Below are 23,466 nucleotides of genomic sequence, written 5' to 3' on the forward strand. Positions count from 1 at the left end.
GTGAACAAAGCGTCATGTACAAAAAAATCTTTGAAAGTTTCATCAAATTCCATTCAGCGGTTTCAGAGGAGTTGCGAATTAGAACCAGACGAACGGAAGAACGGGCTGACACCATGATCTCTATATGAACAAGGGACGGACGAACAGACGAAAAGATGAACGGGCGGACACCATGATTCACTAAGTACTTCCCGCTTTTCAAGTAAGGGTATTGAAATACTAATTGAGAATCATAGTGTGTTAAACATGAAGCTGATACAGCCTTGATGCTGATCCTTCAACCACAATGTTTAACCTCAAGGTGAACATAATTTTTATCTGCTACATTTATATACATTACAATGACTTTCTTGAGTATACTGGTATTCTTCTCTATTCTCTATGTTCAATTATTGTGCGGGTGTACGTTGACTGATGTTCGTATAGATAAACTATCATAAATTCAAATTGTGTATGTTATGTTTGTTTTGTTTTGTTTTGTTTTGTTTTTTTTTTTTTTGGTTGTTTTTTTGGGGTTTTTTTTGTTTTTTTTTGTTTTGTTTTGTTTTGTTCTGTTTTGTTCTTTTTTTTTGGGGGGGGGGTATTTTTGTGAATGTGACTTATCATTTAATAATAAGCATGAACATGTATATAAAGCCGCGATGTTCAAAGTGGTCAGAATCATTGTCCTGATAATCATGCATAGCCTAAATTTCACGGTCATTAGCATTGTGATTGGAAGTATTGTAGATCTCAAATAACTGTAACTCAGTGAAACTCAACGCATAATTATCAAAGGAATCATTTCGGTTTGATAATAAATTCATGCATGATGCAGTAAATTTTGAAAATTGATTCAACATTAAAAATGTTTTACGTGAAATGTACGATATTAAACTAGTTGGTTGCAAGATTTAAGTTGCAACCCTTTCATGTTTTTGAAGGAAATTGAAAGTGAATATAGAAGTATAGTAATATACGTAAACAAGTATAGAAATATTTAAATACACAAATTATTTGGTAACCATTTCAGTTTTTTTCAATTTTTCAGAGATTGCATGCTCACAGAACACATGCTAATCTGGACAAAAACTACATATCTTAGGTTTTTCTTTTGGTTTTGTTTTATTTGTTTGTTTGTTTGTTTGTTTGTTTGTCTTTTTTTCTCCCATGAATTAAAGATCAAGTTAAACATTTTTAAAATCACTTACAGAATATTTCTTAAGACTTAGAACTGTCGATGGCACCAATTACATGCAATTCGCAGGGGCGGATTCAGGCGGGGGCGTGGCGGGCGTGCGCCCCATAAAATTTGCAAAGTATAGTTTTGTCAGAGGTAGAATTAGGTGGTCTTAGGTTAAAACTTTAATTTTTCGCAAATATTACCACAAAAGATATCTTCATTGCAACCACTCTAGAGGAATATTTAAAAAAATTAACCTCAAAATCTGTGCCCCCACCTTTTCTAAACTCCTGGATCCGCTCCTGATTCGACACGTGGAGTATCATGATTATTTTATATTATAAGCATTGAAGTTTATTTCACTTCCTTTTGTTCAGACTTTGTCTTTGGGAAACAAGGTAATCTAATTATAGTTTGGTTAAAAGTTTAAATGTGGCATTCTAGAGAAGTTTATTATCCAATTCCATTCATTAAACAATATTATCAGTAAAAAGACTTTATTACCGACATTACACATGCAGTTTCTTTATTACATTGTACAACTTTATTACATTGTACAACTTCTTCCTTCTTCTCAAATTTTGGCTATCTTATTTCCGCATCATGGCTATGAAATCTAAAAATATGAACATTTCTAATTATTTGATACAGATTAAATAATAATAAAATGCTCTAATATGATAGATGTCGAATATTGTCTAATTCTTTTATTCAATGACCATGACTCAGTTTGGAAAACATGAGCATGGTTAAACGGTCTGATCCACACTCCACTAAAAAATGTTTGTTTTTTTGCGTTTCTGTATTTTGTTCCTAGTCTCTATGACAAATACTAAACTAAGAGCTAGTGAACTGATCAAGGTCTAATTCAGTTGTCGTCTCTATATACAATATATAAGACAGAGTTCATGTTTTCAGATTACTACTATAATGTATATTTCAGAAATGACTGTTATATTTTTTGGTCTATGAAAAAATAACCTTTCAAGTGACGTACAGGGAGATTTTTAAAAAAAATATTCACTGAGTAAGCATTAGAGAACTATCGTTAAGACATCGGGGGTGAACAGCATAATATTCTCAACAATTATGCTGCCTTAAACACATTGTGCAAGAATTAGTTGAAGTAACCGTGTTTTACTGGTTTTTAATCATGCTATATGTATTCAACACTATTTATTAGCACTGGTCGTACCAATATCTATTGGATTTAGAGAATAAGTGAATTACAGAAAACAAATTACTTTACCATTCCAGACCACAAACAATATATAAGAACAGTATTTAATCTTTTGCAGAACTGACAACATATATCGAGTGCAGATAAATACGAATTCTTGAGTACTTTTTTTTTTAAAATGAAATGATAGTTACCTTCGAGCTCTATCTGTCCGTCCCCAGAAACGTCTGCCTCCATGATCATTTCTTCTGCTTCCTCCGCAGATAGACACTCTCCAATAGATTGCAGTGCTGCTTTAAACTCGTCAGAGGTGATGGTACCGTCCCTATTTGTGTCATATACCTTAAATATTCCTGCATAGTCCTCGTCTGTACAGCTTTGTTTCATAGCCTTTGATACAACTGCTAGAAAATCTTCAAATCTGATTTTTCTGTCCCCTATAATGACATACAACAGTGAATTGAAGAGGTTTTAAAATGCATACCGTACGCATATTTTTAACAAAAGCTAAAAGTCATGATATGCATCATTTAATTTAGATTCAATTTAAGTCGTTCAAAAGAAATTCAGAGACAGAAGTTAAACTGTTCAGTCTATTCTAAAAAAAATATCACACCACATTGATTTAACTTTTTTCTGTATATTCGTTATAAAACCACGATGGCCATATCGTTTAACGCATTCTCCTGTACCATTATTAAATTAACGGACCTGTCTGGTCTATTTCTTTGATGATAACATGAAGTTCAGCTTCTGTAGGACTGAGGTCAAATGATCTTAGAAGTAAGTCTAATTCATTTGATGACATTTTGCTGTTATTTTGTTTATCAAAATGTCTAAAAATGCTTCTTATATCTGAAACAGTAAATAATAATACTAAATTGTGTTTTTATGCATGGTTATTAAAAAATAAAAGTACTGCTTTGACTTAAGTAGCATGCAGAGCTTTATAGACATTTAAAAGTTGTTTATATTAACAACACTTTGTCAATATTCACGTACTATGATTAAACTTTTCAACGTTAAAAAACAAACAAACGTAAACAAAAGAAATAAATAACATCAACAATAAAAAAAAACGTACAGAAGTGAATGTTTTGTATACAGATGTCCGGCAAATCTTACCTTCAATTTGCTCCTCTGTGAAATCTGATGACTGCTTTAGTAATATGGAATAAATCATACGAAAAGTTATTACTTCATAAAAATTATATATATATGTATAAATTTATGACTATAGGTAATACTAAAATTTAGTATATAAGAGAAATGCATGAAACATGAACAAAAACTTATCATTCGACCTCACCATTTTTAAAACATTCCCGTCAACTTTCAGTCCTTCTATTAATGACAACAATACATAATAATTTTATAGTTTTAGCTTTATTACACAAAATTCTTCGCTCATTAAACGTTTAATGGTCCCTGACTTTCAATACAAAATATTAGATATTATAGGCTATCTCTAATCAACCGCGTGCATTGACATTTATAGCCCATGACAACGAGTTAAACTCTTTATCTGATCTATGTTGAAGATTGATTGATTGTTGGGGTTTAACGTCCGAGCAGCAATATTTCAGCTATATTCAGACAACTAAATTTGATCTACATTTAATTCATTGCACAAATCGCAATCAAACTATAGTTCGGCTATTAATATATGGTTTCAGAAACCCAAGTAACCATACTCATATACTTTAAAACAATAAGTTACATATCCCCCAATATCCTTTTCTATTCACCAATAAGTCGCCAAAATGAACCGATCGAATATTATAACACATGTTATGTATTTGGAGAAAATTTTAATACCCAATTGAGTCCAAAAACTTAAGTTTGTGTTATATTTTTTTTAACGTTGATGTCCTCAGAAACTGAAAACCAAAAATGGATATCTTTAGATAGCCTTTGGGCTTACATACCTAGTGGTTTTGGTTTCGAGTATGTAGCCATAGGTGGTTTCGCGAAAATTGCTTTGTTTCTTAATGACGTTAGAGCTATATGTGCCCCTACCCCCACTGAAAAAATCAAAATCTTTAAATGTATTTTTACTATTTATGTTTTAATTCTTCTGTAAATTGCAGGTTTTTTTTTAAAGATTATTGGCCACGCAGTATCATCATTAATAATACATTTGAAGTCTTTTTTTAATGTTTCTTTTTAGTAATTTTTAAAGTCACAATTTTTCAAAAACTGTTCAAAACGGGATTTTTTAATATTCCATAAAAGTCACAAAAATTCAACTCTATAAGTCGACTGATGTTAAAACAAGAAGCTCACAGAAGCCGGAATTGCTCACCTGTTTAATTTTCCAAGGGCAATAGCTCTAACAAAGAGTTGTCCGACATTTTTGACTCAAAGAAGACTTTGGTAGCACTTATCATAAGGATCATTTTATCAATTGAAAGTTTCTTATTTATTTATTATAGTTTTTAAAGACATTGACTGAAAACTGCTAAAACTCTATTTTTCGCCTTTCAGGGGCAATAACTCTAACAAGGAGATGTCGGACAACTTCGATCTCCGCATGTTTTTGTAGGCCTTATCATAAGGTACCGGTCAATATTTATCTCCAGGGATGGGCCGGCAAAAAAGTAGGGGTCAAAGAAAAAAATAGCAGTACTTGAAGGGGGTATGTATTTTTTGGTTAATTGATGAGGGGGTCATGATTTTTTTTTAAAGAAAATCATTTACACATGCACTTGTGCAATATCTAGAATTTTATACATAATGTCCTGTGTAATAAAGCTTTGTATGTTTGGTTCAGTCATTGTCACTAATTGTCTGTTTGGTTCAGTCATTGTCTCTAAATGTCTGTTTCATGTTTTATCTATGAATAGAAAATGACATTGCTTAAATTTTAACTTGGGGCCTTTCAGAGCTCACTACTAGATGAGGTTATCCTCATGACGAAGGTCTTGTTGTGACCGCTGAAGGTATTAAATTTACCGTTGGTTGTAATGGTGGTTAGCATTTGTTGCATTATACCATATCTGTTCTTTTTCAATTGCATGAAGTGTATGTGCACATAGCAAAACACAAAAAAATATTTCTTTTTAAATGAATAAATAGCGTTTTTGTGTGAAAAAATAATAAATATGAAAAGCTCATAAAATGGTAACACAACAGTTTATAACTCCTTTACAGACAATTGTAAAAAATTGAATAAACTTTAATAACAATTTATCAAACATGTATTTATTCAACTAGAATTCCAAATTTCAAACAACAATAACAAATGTAATAAGCATGTAAATAAAACAAACAAGATATACATATTCAAAAATATTGGAAACATTCCTTCTATAACTTGTGATTGTACTATATGTTTCTTACTCTGTTTTGAATAAATCAATACATACATTGAAATTTCATTTTTAAAAAAATGCAGGCGGGTGACTTTATTTGGTACTTGAGAGAAGGGGTTAAGAATTTTTCTGTATTAGGTAAAGGGGGGTCACATATTTGTCCGGGATCATTTTTTCAATTTGCCGGCCCACCCCTGGAGATAAATATTGACCGGTCCCTAAGGATCAATTCAGCAATTGAAACTTTCTTACTATTTATTACAGTTTTCAAGATATTGGCTGAAAACAGTAGAAACAAACACGATTTTTCACCTTTCAAGGTCAAGAATTCTAACAAGGAGTCATCTTACAACTATGACTTAATGCAGACTTTTGCTGACCTTATAATGAGGATCATTTCGGCAATCGATAGACTTCGGCTAAACCTAACGGTTTTGGAGATATAATATGTAAAACAACATTTGTATGACCCCTATGTTCTATCTTTAATAACGACCGCCATGTTGTTTTACGAATCAAAAAACCCACTTCAGTTCTATGCAGACCACACTAAGGAACATTCATACCAAGTTTTGTTGTGAATGGTCTAGTAGTTTCAGCGGAGAAGATTTTTTTAAAGAATTAACATTAAAAAACGCCGAAAAAGGGCAATAACTCCAACATGGTTTAACATATTATGGGCAGGTGAGCTAAATATGATATATTTATGATATATATAGTCTGAAATGTGATATCGTTCGATAGAAAATTCTATTTGTCTTCAACTTGACATTAAGAAAAAAGAAGTACGATACGCCTTTTACCAGGAAATAAAAAATATTTCCCCTTACCCTTTTTAAACCGCAATCAGTTTGTAACAAAATCGTAATTTCCAGAATACTTACAGTACATTGTCTACATAAAAAAAAATAGATGACGTTTAAATTTTCAAAAATTTTTTAAAAGGATACAATCTTGGCATAAAATGTTAAAATTTCAATATATTTCTAATATCTCCAATCATGGGCATTTTTCTAACAGTACAACTAAAAGCGTTAATATTGACGATATAGGTCTTTGCATCACACATATCTTCCAGCGCAGGCGAGAATATTCTCTGATCCGTGAATCTCAATAATACGGACCTGACAAAATTTCAGATGATCCTCGTTGCACGATTTTTTTTCATGTTCAAATATCACGTTTTAATATGATTTCGAGTGCACACAATTGTTATATATAGTCTCGGAAAATAAATACAACATTAAATGAATGATTTATTTCTAATACACCACATGACTTTCCTTATTTATATTTCTTTAAAAGATACATATGTAGTATTATTACATGTAGATTTATAAGGAAAAATATAACTACTTTTAAATACTAATCCGAGTAACTAATAGTCCAACTTACGGAAAATAGATAGACGTTCAATATTTAAACAAATTTTAAAATATTACAAAAAGAATTTTGAACACACACACACATACATGATTATTTAGATATTGGAGTTGAGGAATCGTTAATTGAAAAATATTGATAAGCGGGTAAAATAATGTAAAAAATGTATGATTGTTCTTTTATTGGTACGAGACATATTTCTCAAAAACTTATTCTAGAAAAACAAGGAACATACGTCAGAACTTCATTCAATTCATTTTCCCTGTATAGATGATGGTGAATAAATCTCCATTCGGTTTTATTCACCATGTCTCGTCATTCAAGATAGAGATTTTATTAATGAAACAAAAGAAAAACAGAAGTCTGCCCCTTAATTAGGCCTTAGTCTCCCAAAGGACAATAATTAGAAACACTTTATGAAACTTAATGATAAGTGTGACGACGGAGATTTACATATTTCCTATGAATTGTGAATTATCCATTTCTACATATTAACACAGCACAAAGAGTGTCTTGCACGAAGCAGCACCTGCTCACTGTCTCCGTGTAATTTGATTAACTTCAAGTGTTATTGGGATTTGTGCTTTTCGTTTTTATATATGTCTTTTTACTGTGCAGTTGTGTTATTTTAATGGTTTTTTTTCTTCGTCTGTTGTCCTGTTAGTGTCATTGGTATTGTGTTGTCCTCGCATTTCCCTTTGTTTTTACTTTTGGTATGAATATATTCTCATTTTTTTAAAACTTGAAGTTTTGTTTCTAGTATACAATTTATACGAATTGCTCGAATATTTATTTAGCATACCGATCTTCGTGTAGATAGGGCAGCAACACTAAAACAATACCTAGTCAAGGTTATGTTGCCCATAATAATAAGTTACGGCCATCGCTCCTAAAGTGAAAAAGTCGTTCACATGACCCGATTGACCGCTATAGAATACCTGTTTTCAATATGACAGACGGCCTCTGTCATATATGTCATTCCTTTTACATCGGACATGACCATCTACAAGTAACACAGCTGGTATCTTCCAAGAAGCTGGAACTTCTCATTATACCAACTGGGTTGTTCCCCCCCTTTTGTGTCATTCGTGCTGTTCGATATTCTGCATTAAGGGTTAATTTCCTTTGTGCTATATTTGACTTGTTCTTTGTGTTTTGTTTCTTCATGACTGTGTTTTGTTCACAAATTCGTTATTCCGCTTTTTCTTATGACTATCAGAAACAAAACTTTTTTTTTAAAACAGGACCAGTACTCATGGCAAAACAAAAACGAAATTAAATTCTAATAAATGATGAATATGAAAAGAGTGCAAGTTACCTTAAAAACTTAAGTAAGAATATCCGGTAACAGATATGTGAAGTTCATAGAAGAATACAGTAAGGAAAGGAAAATACGAAAACAAAGACGTCGTAACATTTACTTTATTTACAATTTTCTTGCGTAATTATATACTGTAAAAAAAACTTAGCACATACAGAATTGAGGCTGACACAAATCTTGAAAATTGTTTGCATAAATATAGCATAGTCAAAGCACAGAAAAGCGTGTTAATGATTGCATGTATATGTTCATCAATGTGTATATATGTAGATAAAAGACTTGTTTGGACAACCAAGCATTGATCTTTACTTATCAATACATTATGCTATATGCGTGTCAAATCATATGGCAGTTTGTAGCACTTAGACATTACTTGGTCATTGTAAACACAATCCATTTATTGCAATTATTTCGACGTCACCATCAAAACAAATTCTGTAAAAGAGGGGAAAACAAAACATTAAGAACAGCCACAACGGAATTTGAGAAAATATAATTTAAAAAAAACCAAAAAAAAACAAAACAAAACAAACAAAAAACAAAACAAAAAACCCGAAACATATGGGTTGCTATTTTATCTTGACTGTAGCTTAAATAAAATTGTTTCTTTCATTTTGTTTTATTTAAATGGTTTGTAGATACTAACGGTAATAAAACTTACTTACAATTAAATGTAAACAAAATCTTCGTATTATTTTACTTTTCATCTTTTTTATTATGACTTATGCCTTATTTTAGTTTTCTCAGCAGTAACTTTTATATGAAAAATTACACTTTTCAATGAACCAAGATCGATGTAATTTATGTTTTTACACTTTGATTGAACCAAGATCGAGGCAATCTATGATTTTACCTTCGTAGTTTATTTTTCCTTCACCTTCTTTGTCTGCGTCTCTTATCATTTCGTCCATCTCGTCTGGAGTCAAAACTTCCCCCATCGACGTCATAATTTGCCGAAACTGCGAAGATTCAATATAACCTTTGCCATCTTTATCGAACACTTTAAAAGCCTCCCTTAGTTCTGACATTGGATCGAGTGGTTTCATTCTTGTTGACATTATATTCAGCATCTCTGCTAAATCCACCGTACCATTTCCTAAATGTTTATTCGTTTTCAATAATCTATATAAATATTTTAAGACTACATTTTTATTGTAACATTTTCAAAAGTATGTCACTATGATTATATGAAAATTATTTGTTTAAATAAGAAAGTCTGTTCTTCTTGAATCAACCAAACTCGTTTGTTTTAAGTAGATCAGTACTTAAAATGAAAGCAAATGTAATATAAAATGATTTCAGTTTCGAAAGAGTAAGATAAACTTTATGTAAACTAACCACTGAAAGTATTACAAAGTTTTCGATAAATAGATTAACATAAAAAGTATTATTAAAAAAAGGCATGGAAATAACAAAATACCATTGTTGTCGATGTCTTTAACTAACATGTGTATTTCTGACTCTGTTGGGTTTTGTCCTAGTGCTCTCATCACCGTCCCCAGTTCATCAGCATCAATGATGCCGTCGTTGTTTTTATCAAATAATGTAAACGCTTCTTTAATTTCTGAAATTCAAAATTAATTATGTTTATAGGTAGATAATACCTGATATTTTTGTGCATAGATTTTACTTATTTTTACTAGAGACAATGTTTGATAAACACTTTGATCAAACTATTAAAAATCAGGGACCATATCAACGAAGCTGTTTTAAGGAATAGGACGTGACATATCTTTTTCTTAAGTCATGTCAACAAAAGTCTCCTAACTTAAAATACGTCTTAAATTTGTCCTAAAGTTAGGATATCTTGATAGTTGTTTTAAGATGATCTTAGGATACTCCTAAAACTTAAGATAAACTTCTAGATGTCATAAATTGAAAGAATAAAAACAAACATGGCAACTATTCATGAAAGGAATAACATTTGGCGAAATAGAGCAGCTAGGGACAGAGATAACCCATTATATTATTATTTTCACATCCACTGTTTACGGCGTTTACTTTAAGGTAAATATTCTCCTATACCATTAGTAATAACATTAGATACTAGTACTCAATGTCATCAATCCTATCTCCCAAGACATACTTGAGTTGTATGGAAACAATTCTTTAAAATATTTCTACAATGTAAGGGTAAAGTTTTTTGTACTGCTTGCCTATTTAAAATGCACACTATAGGTATGATCTACATGAAAACACACAAGAAATAATATGATGATTCCATGATAAAACAGTTTACCATCGAAGATCTATGTGAAGGTAGAGAAAACTCTTCGATTTTTTTAAATTGAAATAATGTAAAATGTCATTTCAAAACCTTGTACGCCACACCGAAATTTAAATCTTTATTCATTTTTTAGTATTTTAAAAGGCACTGGGTTGGTGCTTTGATCTGCGAGGGTATTCACTAGCCCTGTTGCGAGAGTTGTCTGTCATTATATATCAGATTGTTTACATCCATTCACAATATCACAATTTAAAACCTATTTTTTATAACAGCGAAGCTTCATTTCGTACATTACAACATGGTTGATTTGACTCTATATTTATACTTATTTGGTAATGAGCGTACGTGTAGACGACTTTACATTTTGGTTTCGGTTTTTCTATGTAGTTGTTGATGACATGTTACGCTTCGAATCATGTGTAGACCATACATATGTAATATATTTGTATTTTCGTATTTTGTACTGTATGCTTTTTATATTGTTTTGTTTTGGGTTTTTTTTTGCGAACTCGTCACACTTTTTGAATCGTTATCATTACTACTGAACTACTTGTACCTGTGATTTGATCAGCAGTAAGTCCATCACCCTGAAATTAGTAGATAAACATAACATTGAAACATTGAGGCTATACCAGTATAAAACTATTGTGGTGTATGCCTCCTACCAAAAGTATAAGACATTGATTAAAATGAAAGGAAAGAGTAATCAAGGGAACCCTGATTCTAGCAAAAATAAAAAAGAATGTAATCCAGAGGCAAAGACCATGTGCACAGGTAGGGAAATTAACCAAACAGCAAACCCAAATTGCCCTCTAAAAATTAAAATACAAAAATTGAAACAACGCAAAACACAAGCCGAACAAAAACAACACAGAAATGGTAAGATGGTAATCATTTCTAATCAAGGGGAGCGATTTGATATTATAAACCTTATGCAAGTTTGTTTGAAACAGTTTGAAACACAGGTATTATAATAATTGTGTAAGATAGATTTACATTGTCCCTCTCATATGCCCGTGTAGTGTTGATTAACATCAGTACAAACTCTTCATATAAAAAGTAACTTTTACTTACCATATTCGTCACTGCAAGTGTCTATCCGACTGTATGAACAGAAGCAACTTATTGGATTAGACAGAACGATAGTAAACATTTACAAATTCTTTCTTTAGAATAGCGTTAATTAATTTGTCCGTTGACCCGGTACATAGATACCATTTTCTTTGTTTTACTTTTAAATAAACGAAAGTAGACAAAAGCCAATATTTTGTCGTTTAAATTATTCATGTTCTGTGTTGATACCTGTCGATTGTTCAGGTAACCCCCACTCACCTTAAATCGTGCCAATATAATTACTTTCTGCATAATTATAGTGATTTCTTTTGTTACATTTCGATAATCATCTTGGAAAGTGCAATGATTTTTACTCACAATATCTATCTCATTTTAACATTTTTTTTCGATTTACCACTGATTATTATTAAGGCAACATTTCATTTTAAATAAATTCTGATTTTAAGCATATTTTAGGTAAGTAAAGAAAAAAGAATTCACAACCTCAGTGCATTCTCTTAAAATGATTGTTCACTGTAAACCAATCTTAAAGTAAATAGTTTTACGCAAGATCAACAGTAAAATATTTGCTTGAAATGTGAAGCCATTATAATTCAAAATCAACAAGCTATAAAACGATTCATTGACCTAAAATCATTTTTAATGGTTGGTAATATATATGTGTAAATAGATTGTGTTAAAAAATGGTAAGTGTTAGTACATTAATTACTTTTTAATCTAAATATCAACCAAATTAACTAAATATCATTTACAACATTTCTATAGAAACTACAGTTGTTACAGTTGTTGGCCTTAAACAACTACGGGAATGCTAAGTTTAATTGTTTTTATTTTACTTTCAAAATTTACACTCGACAATAACACACGAGTATCGATAGTAAGATTTAGACGTAGAAAACAAGAGTAGTGATAAGACCTATACTACCAATACACTCTCCAAAGAAGAGATAGTGGAAAACCATTATTCTGTGTTATCCTCTTTTGGTCTCTCTACCAAAGATGATGATTGTGATTTACCGTCTATGTACTGGATTCCTAAACTCCACAAGAATACACACAAACAACGTAACGTAGCTGGACCTGCAAAATGTACTACCAAACCTCTTTCAAAACTTTTAACTTCTATAATCACAGCTGTCAATGAGGGTCTCCAGTCCTTAAACTTGTTACTCCCGTAGTGGTATTAATTCAATGTGGATTTTGAAAAATTCGAAAGATCTTCTGGAGACCCTTAATTCCAGATTATTATCATAACATTAAAACCTATGATTTTTCAACTCTTTATACTTCTATTCCCCATACTCAGTTAAAATCCCGACCTAAAAAAATAGACATCTTTGTTTCTTAAAAAAAGATGGTACACCTAAATACAAATATATCGTTCTTGGTAAAGATTCGCACTTTTTTATTCGCGCTAGACTTCTTATAATTAGGCTTTTTGAACAGGGTTATGTTGCTACTAGATTGACGTCATCACTAAAGAAGTTTTATGGTCGTCATCATGAACTCGTTGATCGTTACAGTATATCCATGCACCATGAAAACTGATTTGTTAAAGTGTCATAGTTTTTTTTCCCTCTTTTTAGTGGAGTCCGAGTTGCTCATTTACTTTTGTTACTTTGTATTTATGATTTTAGTTACTTTATGTTCTTTGTTGTGTATGTCTGTTTTCCATGTCTGGTCATTGTCCCTGGATTACATTCTTTTGATTACCGCTATAACCTTGGTTCCCTTGATTACTCTTGTCTACCCCGAATTTGACTTTTTTAAGCAATTCGGCGGGTGTTTCAAAAAAAGCAGAATACGCTTACCCTACTGGTGCACCTGATCCATACTCTCAGTTTTTAGAGGCGTCCGAGTTGCTCATTTACTTTTGTTACTTTGTATGTATTATTTTAGTTACTTTGTGTTCTTTGCTGTGTTTGTTTTCTACGTCTGGTCTTTATCCCTGTATTACATTCTGTTGATTTCCGCAAGAATCTTGGTTCCATTGATTACTCTTAAAGCACACAAATATTAAACTACGATTTTTCCGAAAATGTTAATATGGAACATTAGTTGGGTTTGTAGTTGTGATAGTTTTTCGTAATTTTCAGACACTAAGCCAGACAGAGAAAGACGGTATGTATATGAAGCAATCTATATAAACTTTATATAATTCATATGTAGTTATCCTTAATTTTGATTTTTTATTCGAACGTTTTATCTCAGACTTAAAGAAAACTAAAGTCTGATAAAGGACTTAATATACCCTACTCTACTCGGAATTGTTTGGATTTTAAAAGCAATAACATATAACAAATTGACGGAAACTGTCTCACAAAATAGCTATACAAAACGTCTGGATAATAATAGACAAAATTCTTGGGTTTTCAGAAATACAAGACATGTTCGAGTTATATGATACAGATGGTACAGGTAAACTGCACCAAGACGATTGTGCCACTATAGTTAGGGGTATGGGCCACAACCCATCAGAGATAGAATTACAAGATATGTTCTCATCAACTCGACCCGACCGTAAGTAAAGCGAACACTAATTGGAGAGTTACATGGTTGACCTACGATAATTTTTGAATTTTTGATAATTTTGTTACTTTTATTTTTGGACCTATGAAAGCTTGTCATTAAGTGTGAATCTTATTCCGTATAAATAGTTATTGGTAAACGATACCGCTTCTTCTATACGTATACTGATCTTAGTCATTATTGCATTTCATCTCTAGTAAACCATATTTAGAAAAGGCACATTCTTATGTTATTTAAAATGTAGCCGTTGAAATTAAACTGCCTGCTTGTCAATAACAAGTCGTGCAGAAATACGTTTTTCCTTGAATTTTATCTTGCGTCAAATGCAAATGACGTTATGTGCAGTCATTTTGGAGAATTATAGTTTAGATTTTGCTAGATAGAAAACATTTGATTTTAAGCACAACTTATTTGAAACATGTAATTAGATCTTTCAGAACAATCATTGAACAAAATGACCTTATTGTTAATATTAAACAGGGACTGGAATGGTAGAATACACTGATTTTCTTGATGCATATGCCAAGCACTTTATTTCGAGAAAAAATGAAGAGAGGGAAATTAGAGAAGCATTCAGAGTTTTTGATAGAAATGAAAACGGCACGATAGATGCAAATGAATTAAAATTCATAGTAACAACGAAAGGTGAAAGGTTGTCAGAATCAGAAGCTAAGTCACTGATTAAAGTGGCTGAAGTGGACAGTCAGGGGAAAATTGACTATGAAGGTAATTGTTAACTTATCTGACATATTTTTTTCTGGAATAGTCTGACCACAACCTTCTTCAAATTTGTTTGGTGTTACACGGTTTAAAGTTATCGTATTGAAGAAATACAATTTATTACATTCACAAATAGTTTTAAATTAAGTAAGATCGTCAACGTTCTGGCTTAACATTATTTATCACTTTAGATTATGTTCACTCTTTCTCTACCACAAAATATGACAGCCAGTGCAATTTCCCTGCATATTTATTTTGGTACCAGAGTAAAACAATAAATATTTATTTTCATGAGTTTGAGAGTTTAGTTTATTTTATTAATTTCAGATCTAACAAAAATTCTCAAGTGAAAGACATAAAGAACCCAGCGTGAATGGAACGCATGCTCTTGTTATACTGATACTTGACGGACGTCTAAAATTGTCAATGTAATGGATCATATTGCCCTGTGGTTTCATATTTTACTTTCAAGTAAACTACAAAATACTGTGAAACTGTTGACTCGCGTAGTTATATTAATCATATGTGGCTTCTAAAAACACTAAATTTAGATCTTTTAGATCTTTTCACATCATGATATGTTCACGCACTCACTAATACTGACATTACTAATGCAACTAAGAAGTGACGGATCTTGATATGGGAAATTCTTACCTCAAGAAAAATAGAAATTAAATCCACTCGTTTAAAATACAAAACTAAATTATCATATAATACATTATATTTTTCCTCGACGTTTTTATTCTTAAAATTACAATAGCTTAAACAAAATTTCATTAACAAAGGGACCCAGGCCATGCCCTCTTTGGATCCGCCAATGCCAGATAACTTTTTTTTAACAAGATATTTTATTAAAGAACTGACTGGATAATAACAAAAATAAACAAGTTTTCGCTGATATTGTATTTTTGTTTTGTTTTTAGTAATATATTTTGTTATAAGTTAAGAATGCTTCAAAAGGATATGTTCATAATATAAGAAAAACGTCATAGGGAAAACCACAGACAGAAATAACGGAAGATAAAGTTATAAAATACAATTTAACCTTAAGAAATATCAAATATCTTAACATTGGTATTTCGAAAAAATATTGAAAAACTATTTTGCAATGCCATCACTGGTGATTTCACAAACCTCCGAAAAATGATATCTCACGGACCAAAGTTTAGAGAATCTCAACAAGTAACCTGGTACCGTAGTTTTGAAATCAGAACATGACTCGCTGTCAGATTGGGTTAAAGTCTTGGGGACAATGTCGAATTCGCAACCTCAAATACTGCATGAATTATCGACCTAAATCAGTATTCAAAAACATAGGTGTAAAACTTTGTAGCAACATTGTTTTTGTATGTAAAATGCATTGCTACGAATGCTCAATAAAAGAGCTTGAAATAAAAGATTATTCGGGTACTCTTAAATAAAAACGCAGTTCATTCAACAAAGATGTTTTTATATCCTCGTTGAATATTCCTTCAAGTGAAAAGTTCGTGGACTTATAATATTATTTTTGTTTTTGTTTTTGTTTTTTTGTTCTATAACCATATAAAAATACATAAAAGCAAAAGTAGATAGAAGGATCATCTACTTGGTGAACAAGAGCTACCTGTACGGCTCACCAAGATTTATAAGCACGGAATTTTGTATAAGCTTATTTGCTTGTTGCCGAATCCTAATGTGTTTTTGACTGTTAAATGTCCCACTTGTGATATTAGTAAATTTATCTGAATAAATTTGTTTAAACTAAGATTTGTCCGCAGTGAAGGAGGACAACAAAATACTGTGAAACTGTTGACTCGCGTAGTTACATTAATCATATGTGGCTTCTGAAAACACTGAATTTAGATCTTTTAGATCTTTGCTTTGGGCTATGATTCTACGTAATTTACCACTACAGAACAAAAAGAAACAACATATTTGTCAATTTTGAGGAACACTTAAAAAAAAATATCAGCATTCCAATGGACACTAATTGTGCCCATCTCCTAGCCAATTTGGTATTATCTTATCCATATGAATCGGAGTTAAATATGCAGGTATACATATTGAATGAATGAATATATATAAACGTCTCAGCTGGCCGAGTGGTCTAGGGCGCTGGACTTAGTGCAGGCGGTGTTGCCATGGATGTCACAGCGGTACGAGTTCGAGTCCCGCGGAGGGAACGACCAAAAATTTGCTTCGGAAATTTGACAGTTCTAACATCGTTGACCGAGTGATACTTCCTCGTAAGTGAATCTAGAGCGCGAACATTAGCACATGATGTAACTGAATATGACAACCTCTGGTGGTATCGAGTAAAACAATAGTGGATCTGTAACAGTAAACAAATACAGCCACACCAAGTATATAATACATATAAGAAGTCTAATGGGGTGAGGCAACTCTACCGTTTTACTTGCTAGTACATTACTATGTAGATACATAGCATGCACGGCGAGGATCAACATAGTATGTTAATACAAGGATGCATACATATATATGTAACCAAGTGTAAACTACACCCCAACTCTAGAATCGATATTAGGTTGCAAATTTGTCATGCAAATTTAGTCGCTCCCTCAGCGGGATTCGAACTCCTTCTGTTCTCTGACATCTATGGCAACACCATTGCACTAAGTCCAATGCTCTTTTTAAATTACAAACATCTGACATTCTCTTGGTTTCTTGCTATATATATATATATATATATATATATATATACGTCTCAGAATGTGACGACTCTATTCGCTACACTGCTCCATCGGATCAAATTGATACAGGGAAGATATGTAAACGTATAGAAAGGTCTGAAAAATTCCCAACGATGTTAGAACTGTCGAATTTGCAAAGCAAATTTTTGGTCGTTTCCTCCGCGGGACTCGAACTCGTACCACTGTGACACCTTTGGCAACACCGCCTGCACAAAGTCCAGCGCCCTAGACCACTCGGCCAGCTAGGATATATATATATAACTTAATGCAAGAAAACTAGAGAACTAGCATAGAGAAGATAAGAATGTCAGATGTTTTTGCCCTTGAGCTGTAGTATTAAGCTTGCATGTGTTGTTGGGGAGATTATCCATTAGACAACTACCATTGTAAATAAATACAAAAAAGTACAACTTTAAAGGCCCATATGGCCGTCAACACGGATATGGGTTCACGAGCTTTCTTTTTCTCGACCCTAAATCAAACCTTAATGTCTATAAACACATAGGACTAAGTAACCATAATTCAAGTTTTAGTTTTGGGAAAAAGTGATTACTATATTAAACTTATAAAACTCACTGTTATTCTAACTTATATTTGTAATTTTATCTAGAAATACACCCTTAAAGGAGAATTCACATGAATTGCTACTTGAATCGTTCTCTTTTGTTAACACATTTAAACGCTTTTCTTCACGATAAGGTTGAGATATTTTTAATTTTCTTTTGTTTTATGCAATTCATTACACATTCAATATATAAAAATCTTCCAATCGTTAACATAAATACACAAATCAAATTCATGTTTAAACAGAAGTATGGTAAGGCTATGTCTAGGCTTAAAAATAATAAATTATGATTTGATGAATTTATTTATTCATAAAGTAAGCTTTATGTTCAACTTGAAATAAACCTCTTGATAGTGATAAAGTAACTGAATGAATATATAAAATAACATTAGTTTGGTTTAAAATTGCGGTCCTTGTATATACACCATTTGATTATTATGGTGTTCAAGTCAGAATTATTGGCATTCATTTAGAAGCCTTCATTTCCTTCATCTTGCTGTTTGTGTAATAGCATCTAACCATATATGGCTGTATCTCCAGGCTGAACAGAATTCGGAAGCAGTGGACAGTACACCAGGTAGGACATTGTAAATAACAAGCTTTTGATTGTTAACCAGATAATGTGCTGCAATTGCCCAACAACGTGTAGACAATATGTCAAGTATGAATCTATAATAACCAAACGACAAACTGTCGACTGTACACCAGGAAAAATGTTAGTATGGTCCTACAACAACTTTGGTTTGCACTATAGCTAAGATGTTTGTATGATCCGACAACAAGCATTGGTGTGTAATACGAGTAAGATGTTGTAATTGTCTAATAACAATGAATGGTTTGTACTAATTATACGATGTTGCAATTACCTAACATATGAATGTGGACTGTAAATCAATTAAATTGTTATAGGAAATGATGTTATTTTATATAAGGAATGGCAAACACAGGAAAACCTACATAATCATAAATCCCGTGAAATCTTAATTTCTAGAAGAAATTGTGAATAAAAAAACGGGTATACAAATGATGATACGTCATTTTTTAAACTCATCTTCCTCTGTATGATGTGACATTAGATGATCAGCACTGCGGATGACTTGCAAGAAACAAAATTGCTCATTCTTTTGGAGCAGCTGAATTTTCCTCGATTTTTAGTATGTTTAATGCCGGTCTATGTGTACGTTTGGTCCGATTTGTTCTTCGTATGTAATCCCTTTTTTATGTTATCGATGCTGTATTGTCCATCCAAGCTTTACCCCTCGTTTGCATTTCGGTATTGTTACTTCTTTTCCTTTCCTCGTTTGTCTACCCCGGACTTGACCTTTTATGAACAACTCGGCGGGTGTTTCTAGAAAAGCAGAGGACGCTTACCCTACCGGTGCATCTGGTCCATGCTCCCACTTTTTAGTGGAGTTCGAGTTGCTCATTTACTTTTGTTACTTTGTATGTATGATTTTAGTTACTTTATGTTCTTTGTTGTGTATGTCTGTTTTCCATGTCTGGTCTTTGTTCCTGGATTACATTCTTTTGATTACCGCTATAACCTTGGTTCCCTTGATTACTCTTCCCTGAAATGTACACTTAGTGGGAAGATGTACTGTCCAAATGACGAGCTTTGTAATGTATGTCAGGTATGATGCTGTAATAACATAAACAAGCTTTAGAAAATAAAATATCAAGATTTGGAGTAAATTATTTTATACAATATAACAACTTTTGGACTGTTCATTAGGTCAGATGTTGTTGTGACCTGATAACAAGGGAATTATCTCTTGTAAGATGTCTTAACGTCCAATAATATATAATGGTATACCCAAGATAAAATGTTTAAATGGACAAACAGCGAATGGTAGACAAAGTTAGATTCTGCAATAAACTCACTTTCAACTAGATGACATTGCATATGTAGTAGTAGATAAATTATTATACCATTAAGACAATTTGGTAAATACATTTTTACTTACAATTAAAGGGCTTTAGTACCATAGTGCTGTTCGTGATTTGCATGATGTCTTAAACTGTTCTAACTGCTCTGAAAATGCATTTGCAGAATTATTTTTTGGCATGGTAATACAATTTAGATCATTAACGTTTTTCAATGACTGGACGCCTCAAAAGTTTATTGGTTCTTCTTCTTCTTCTTCAGAGGAATTGTTTGCTTTGTATGATGTGAATGAAAATGGAACAATATCACGTGATGAACTTGCTAAAGTCATACGTGGACTTGGGGAAAATCCAACAGAAGATGAACTAAACGATATATTTAAAGAACTGGATAGTGACGGTATAAAATATTTATATTTTTATCAAAGACAATTACATTATTTTAACAATCACTACATTACTCCCGAATTATTGATTTTTTCAAAAAACATGACCGCCGTTACTAAATATAGAACATAGAATTCAGACAGCAGTCAGTTGTTTTGCATATACCTCCAAAACCGTTAGGTGTAACTAAATTTTTATTCAGAAACGTGTTTAGCATGGCGAGTTCTATCTGTGGTCAAATTTTGCTGAAAATATGTATACCTATGATGGAGTTGTTCCCCTTTTCATACTTTTTTTTTACTCTTTTTGATGTTATTACATCAAAAATATTCTCCTCAAAAAGTACTGTATAGAATTCAAGAAAGTTAGTATGATTGTTTTTAGGGTTATTCTGCCCAAAATCACTGTTCGGATTTTTGATCCGTGAGGAAACGTAACCACCCTTACTAAAAATAAAACACAGGGATCAAAATAAGGTTTTGTTTTGCAAATGACCGTCGAATTTAGCAAAATTTTGATGGAGGGTATTATTTTCACCATCCGAAGACGGACCTATGCTGAAATTTTCAAACAGACCATTCAAAATTTTTCATCGGTCAAAAAACATGACGGTCATTACTACAAAAAAAAACATGTCAAAATGTTTTTTTTTTGTTTTTTTTTGTTTTTTTTTTTCTTGCTATTTTGCTATTTTTTTTTCTCAACTATAGAAGAATAAAGAAGAAAGCTATTCATGAAATAAACATGATATTCTGAGTTGACGGGTAGTATTCAATGTTTTTAAGGCGGCCATTTTGCGGTCATTTTCATCAGTTTCTCGGATTCCATTGATATTGTGTTTCCTAAACAAACATTATGTTCTAAGTTGAATGGTGATTACGAAAATTTGTTCTGGGCGGCTATTTCCCCGCCAATGTTTATACTTGCATTGATTTCAACGATATTTGGTTTATATAAAAACGGTCTCCTGAGTTGAATAGGGATGATGAAGATGTTTTATAGCCATGGTTTAACATCATTTTACATTACTTTTCAGCAGGCGAATGCCCCCTCAGACCCAATGGAATAACAGGGCATAGGGGAACCCTTGCCCAAATTTTTCCATAGGTTCTAAACACTTTGAAGGCATTTCCAACATTTTACGGTGCCTTAGGTACTCAGTTGAACTCATTCGTCAATATGTGTTCTTTTTAAGCATTTTTTTTTTGTCAAACATGATCCCAAAGCATGATACCTTTACACCTTTACTTAATGGTTTGCCAGATGAATAATTCAGGCTCTTCGGGAGCCTCTTGTTCAGAATAATGTTTCTGTTGCTTTTGAATATTTCTGCAATGTTTCTTAATTTTAACGTAGTTATAGTCTCGTATTTATAATTTACTATTGTTTTCACTCTTTAGGAAGTGGAGAGATAAGTCGTGAAGAGTTTATTCATTACTTTGAGAGAAACCCAGTAACACTAAACCCAAATGAAAAGCAAAATGAAATGCGGCGTGCATTTGAAACTTTTGACATAGATAAAAGTGGGTTTATAGAACTAGAGGAGATGACAAGAATACTACAGGACATCGGGAATGATACAATGACAGATGCTGAAATTAAAGAAGTGTTCAACGAGTTTGATGTAAATGGCGATGGACGTTTAGACTATAATGGTAATTTTAGAGCTTGTATACCTTATAATATATATTTCACATTTCAAACATATGTCGCTAGGTTATTTAACATGACTATGATTCGAAGAGTTACTAAACTAAGTTTCTTTTTTCAAAGACTATTCTAAAGTAGCCGTATCAAAACAAGAAAAATGTCAAAGAGGGATTTCATTTCTTTATAGATTGTATTTTCTATTATTCACAAGACACAAAATAGTGTATCTTGAACGAACATAATTTGAAGTTTCGGTGTATAAGATATTTAATTTAATGCATATATTTGTTTGTTTATAGAATTTTTATCATCAATGGGACACGCTGCATAGATACTATTGGAACAGATTTATATAAAAATGTTGAAATAAATATCTTCCTTTATGTATGCTCATTATTGCTATTAAACATAGCATAAACATTATTGCCAATGTAAAGCAAATAACAATTAGTTCGTTGAACATAACTTGAATACAAGTTACACAATTGCACAAGGTCGTAAAAATATTTAAGAACAATAGCGATAAAAAACATTAAAAACAAACCCAAAGATTTGACAAGTTGGCAACGGGTGGGATTTAAGTCACTTTGTTCGCTTCTAACAGTAGTGGTATCTTTACGGTGTTTTTTTTTTTTTTTTTTTCTTTTTTTTTTTTTTTTTGTAATCTACAATCATTTTTTTTTTCGCTCAAATCAAGCAACAATAATACAGAGAAACACCTTATTACAAAGTATTAGAATAAACATACATTTAAACATGTAAGAACGGAGGTAAAGTTTACAATGGGAAATTCATAACTATACATGAAAGAAATAGAAATTATACATTTATTAAACGTCTACAGTTTAATTATTGATTTAGATTTAACTAAAATTTGGATATGACGGACTGCGGACTGATCGACGTTAATGACATCAAAGTAACATACAAGGGTAACAACAAAATTACCGAACATTAATCCGATCCATAATCGAGTCAAGTCCAAAACAAATCAGGCAAAACAGATAATACATCACGGTGCAGCTGGTACCGCAATATTTCTACTTGGTACAGGCGTTTTAAATGAAGTGGTAGGTTTAACCTAGGTTTTACGGCGTGCTAACTCTTCCTCGTAAATAATACCGTTTATCTCCAAAGGCAACAAGGAAACGTGATGTGGGTTATGATGAAACGCAAGTCCCGGCGATGCCAGCACAAACCTTCTGACAAACAAACATGTATGGACCTCGGTATTCATGACATTCATGGGGGTCATGTTCGAAAAATGGCCTAAAAAGGCCCATGAGCTTTTGAAGTACATGTACAATGTGCGTCTTGCTGCTACAAGGGGCACCCCTCTCGATTGGATATCATACGATGAATCTTTTGACAATTAAATAA

The 23,466-nt window shown here is 32.1% G+C and overlaps 4 protein-coding genes across 5 annotated transcripts; 2 read left to right on the forward strand and 2 right to left on the reverse strand.

Annotated features, from left to right (window-relative positions):
* Positions 1-1,642: 1,642 nt before the first annotated feature.
* Positions 1,643-3,664, reverse strand: LOC148624100 (uncharacterized). Its single transcript, XM_088566598.1, has 4 exons — positions 3,468-3,664; positions 3,054-3,197; positions 2,537-2,779; positions 1,643-1,778 (listed from the first exon to the last, which is right to left on the reverse strand). Exons 1-4 carry the CDS (start codon positions 3,523-3,525, stop codon positions 1,753-1,755), a joined length of 471 nt encoding a protein of 156 aa, XP_088422724.1. The 5' UTR covers positions 3,526-3,664; the 3' UTR covers positions 1,643-1,752.
* A 4,779-nt stretch (positions 3,665-8,443) lies between these two features.
* LOC148624101 (uncharacterized) lies at positions 8,444-11,795 on the reverse strand. 2 transcript variants are annotated; one of them, XM_088566599.1, is made up of 6 exons: positions 11,662-11,795; positions 11,144-11,174; positions 10,447-10,480; positions 9,781-9,924; positions 9,214-9,456; positions 8,444-8,795 (listed from the first exon to the last, which is right to left on the reverse strand). In XM_088566599.1, the coding sequence occupies exons 2-6, from the start codon at positions 11,168-11,170 to the stop codon at positions 8,767-8,769; spliced, it is 477 nt and encodes a 158-aa protein (XP_088422725.1). In that variant the 5' UTR covers positions 11,171-11,174; positions 11,662-11,795; the 3' UTR covers positions 8,444-8,766. The 2 variants fall into 2 exon arrangements, with proteins under 2 accessions (XP_088422725.1, XP_088422726.1); XM_088566600.1 differs by lacking the exon at positions 10,447-10,480 and having other exon boundaries at positions 11,662-11,791.
* A 412-nt stretch (positions 11,796-12,207) lies between these two features.
* LOC148624102 (neo-calmodulin-like) lies at positions 12,208-15,808 on the forward strand. The gene is made up of 5 exons (XM_088566601.1): positions 12,208-12,347; positions 13,758-13,782; positions 14,038-14,181; positions 14,671-14,916; positions 15,238-15,808. The coding sequence occupies exons 1-5, from the start codon at positions 12,345-12,347 to the stop codon at positions 15,258-15,260; spliced, it is 441 nt and encodes a 146-aa protein (XP_088422727.1). The 5' UTR covers positions 12,208-12,344; the 3' UTR covers positions 15,261-15,808.
* A 2,590-nt stretch (positions 15,809-18,398) lies between these two features.
* On the forward strand, positions 18,399-22,469 carry LOC148624103 (neo-calmodulin-like). The gene is made up of 5 exons (XM_088566609.1): positions 18,399-18,417; positions 18,677-18,742; positions 20,312-20,449; positions 21,837-22,091; positions 22,386-22,469. Exons 1-5 carry the CDS (start codon positions 18,399-18,401, stop codon positions 22,415-22,417), a joined length of 510 nt encoding a protein of 169 aa, XP_088422735.1. The 3' UTR covers positions 22,418-22,469.
* Positions 22,470-23,466: the final 997 nt, after the last annotated feature.

Source organism: Perna viridis, chromosome 2 (genome assembly GCF_037379345.1).
Source record: "Perna viridis isolate PV_CMFRI_1.1 ecotype Kerala chromosome 2, ASM3737934v1, whole genome shotgun sequence".
NCBI classification, from domain to species: domain Eukaryota; kingdom Metazoa; phylum Mollusca; class Bivalvia; order Mytilida; family Mytilidae; genus Perna; species Perna viridis.

Excerpts from the sequence above, each read along its gene's own strand:
- LOC148624100 (XM_088566598.1), bottom strand. The coding sequence starts at position 3,525 with ATGATTTATTCCATATTACTAAAGCAGTCATCAGATTTCACAGAGGAG. Across the intron at positions 3,198-3,467 it reads CACAGAGGAGCAAATTGAAG|ATATAAGAAGCATTTTTAGA; the intron begins GTAAGATTTGCC and ends TTACTGTTTCAG. Across the intron at positions 2,780-3,053 it reads CAAAGAAATAGACCAGACAG|GGGACAGAAAAATCAGATTT; the intron begins GTCCGTTAATTT and ends ATGTCATTATAG.
- LOC148624101 (XM_088566599.1), bottom strand. The coding sequence starts at position 11,170 with ATGGACTTACTGCTGATCAAATCACAG. Across the intron at positions 9,925-10,446 it reads ATTGTTTCCATACAACTCAA|AAATTAAAGAAGCGTTTACA; the intron begins GTATGTCTTGGG and ends TTTGAATTTCAG. Across the intron at positions 8,796-9,213 it reads AGGAAAAATAAACTACGAAG|AATTTGTTTTGATGGTGACG; the intron begins GTAAAATCATAG and ends CCTCTTTTACAG.
- LOC148624102 (XM_088566601.1), top strand. Across the intron at positions 13,783-14,037 it reads AAGCCAGACAGAGAAAGACG|AAATACAAGACATGTTCGAG; the intron begins GTATGTATATGA and ends TTGGGTTTTCAG. Across the intron at positions 14,917-15,237 it reads GGGGAAAATTGACTATGAAG|ATCTAACAAAAATTCTCAAG; the intron begins GTAATTGTTAAC and ends TATTAATTTCAG.
- LOC148624103 (XM_088566609.1), top strand. Across the intron at positions 20,450-21,836 it reads TAAAGAACTGGATAGTGACG|GAAGTGGAGAGATAAGTCGT; the intron begins GTATAAAATATT and ends TTCACTCTTTAG. Across the intron at positions 22,092-22,385 it reads TGGACGTTTAGACTATAATG|AATTTTTATCATCAATGGGA; the intron begins GTAATTTTAGAG and ends GTTTGTTTATAG.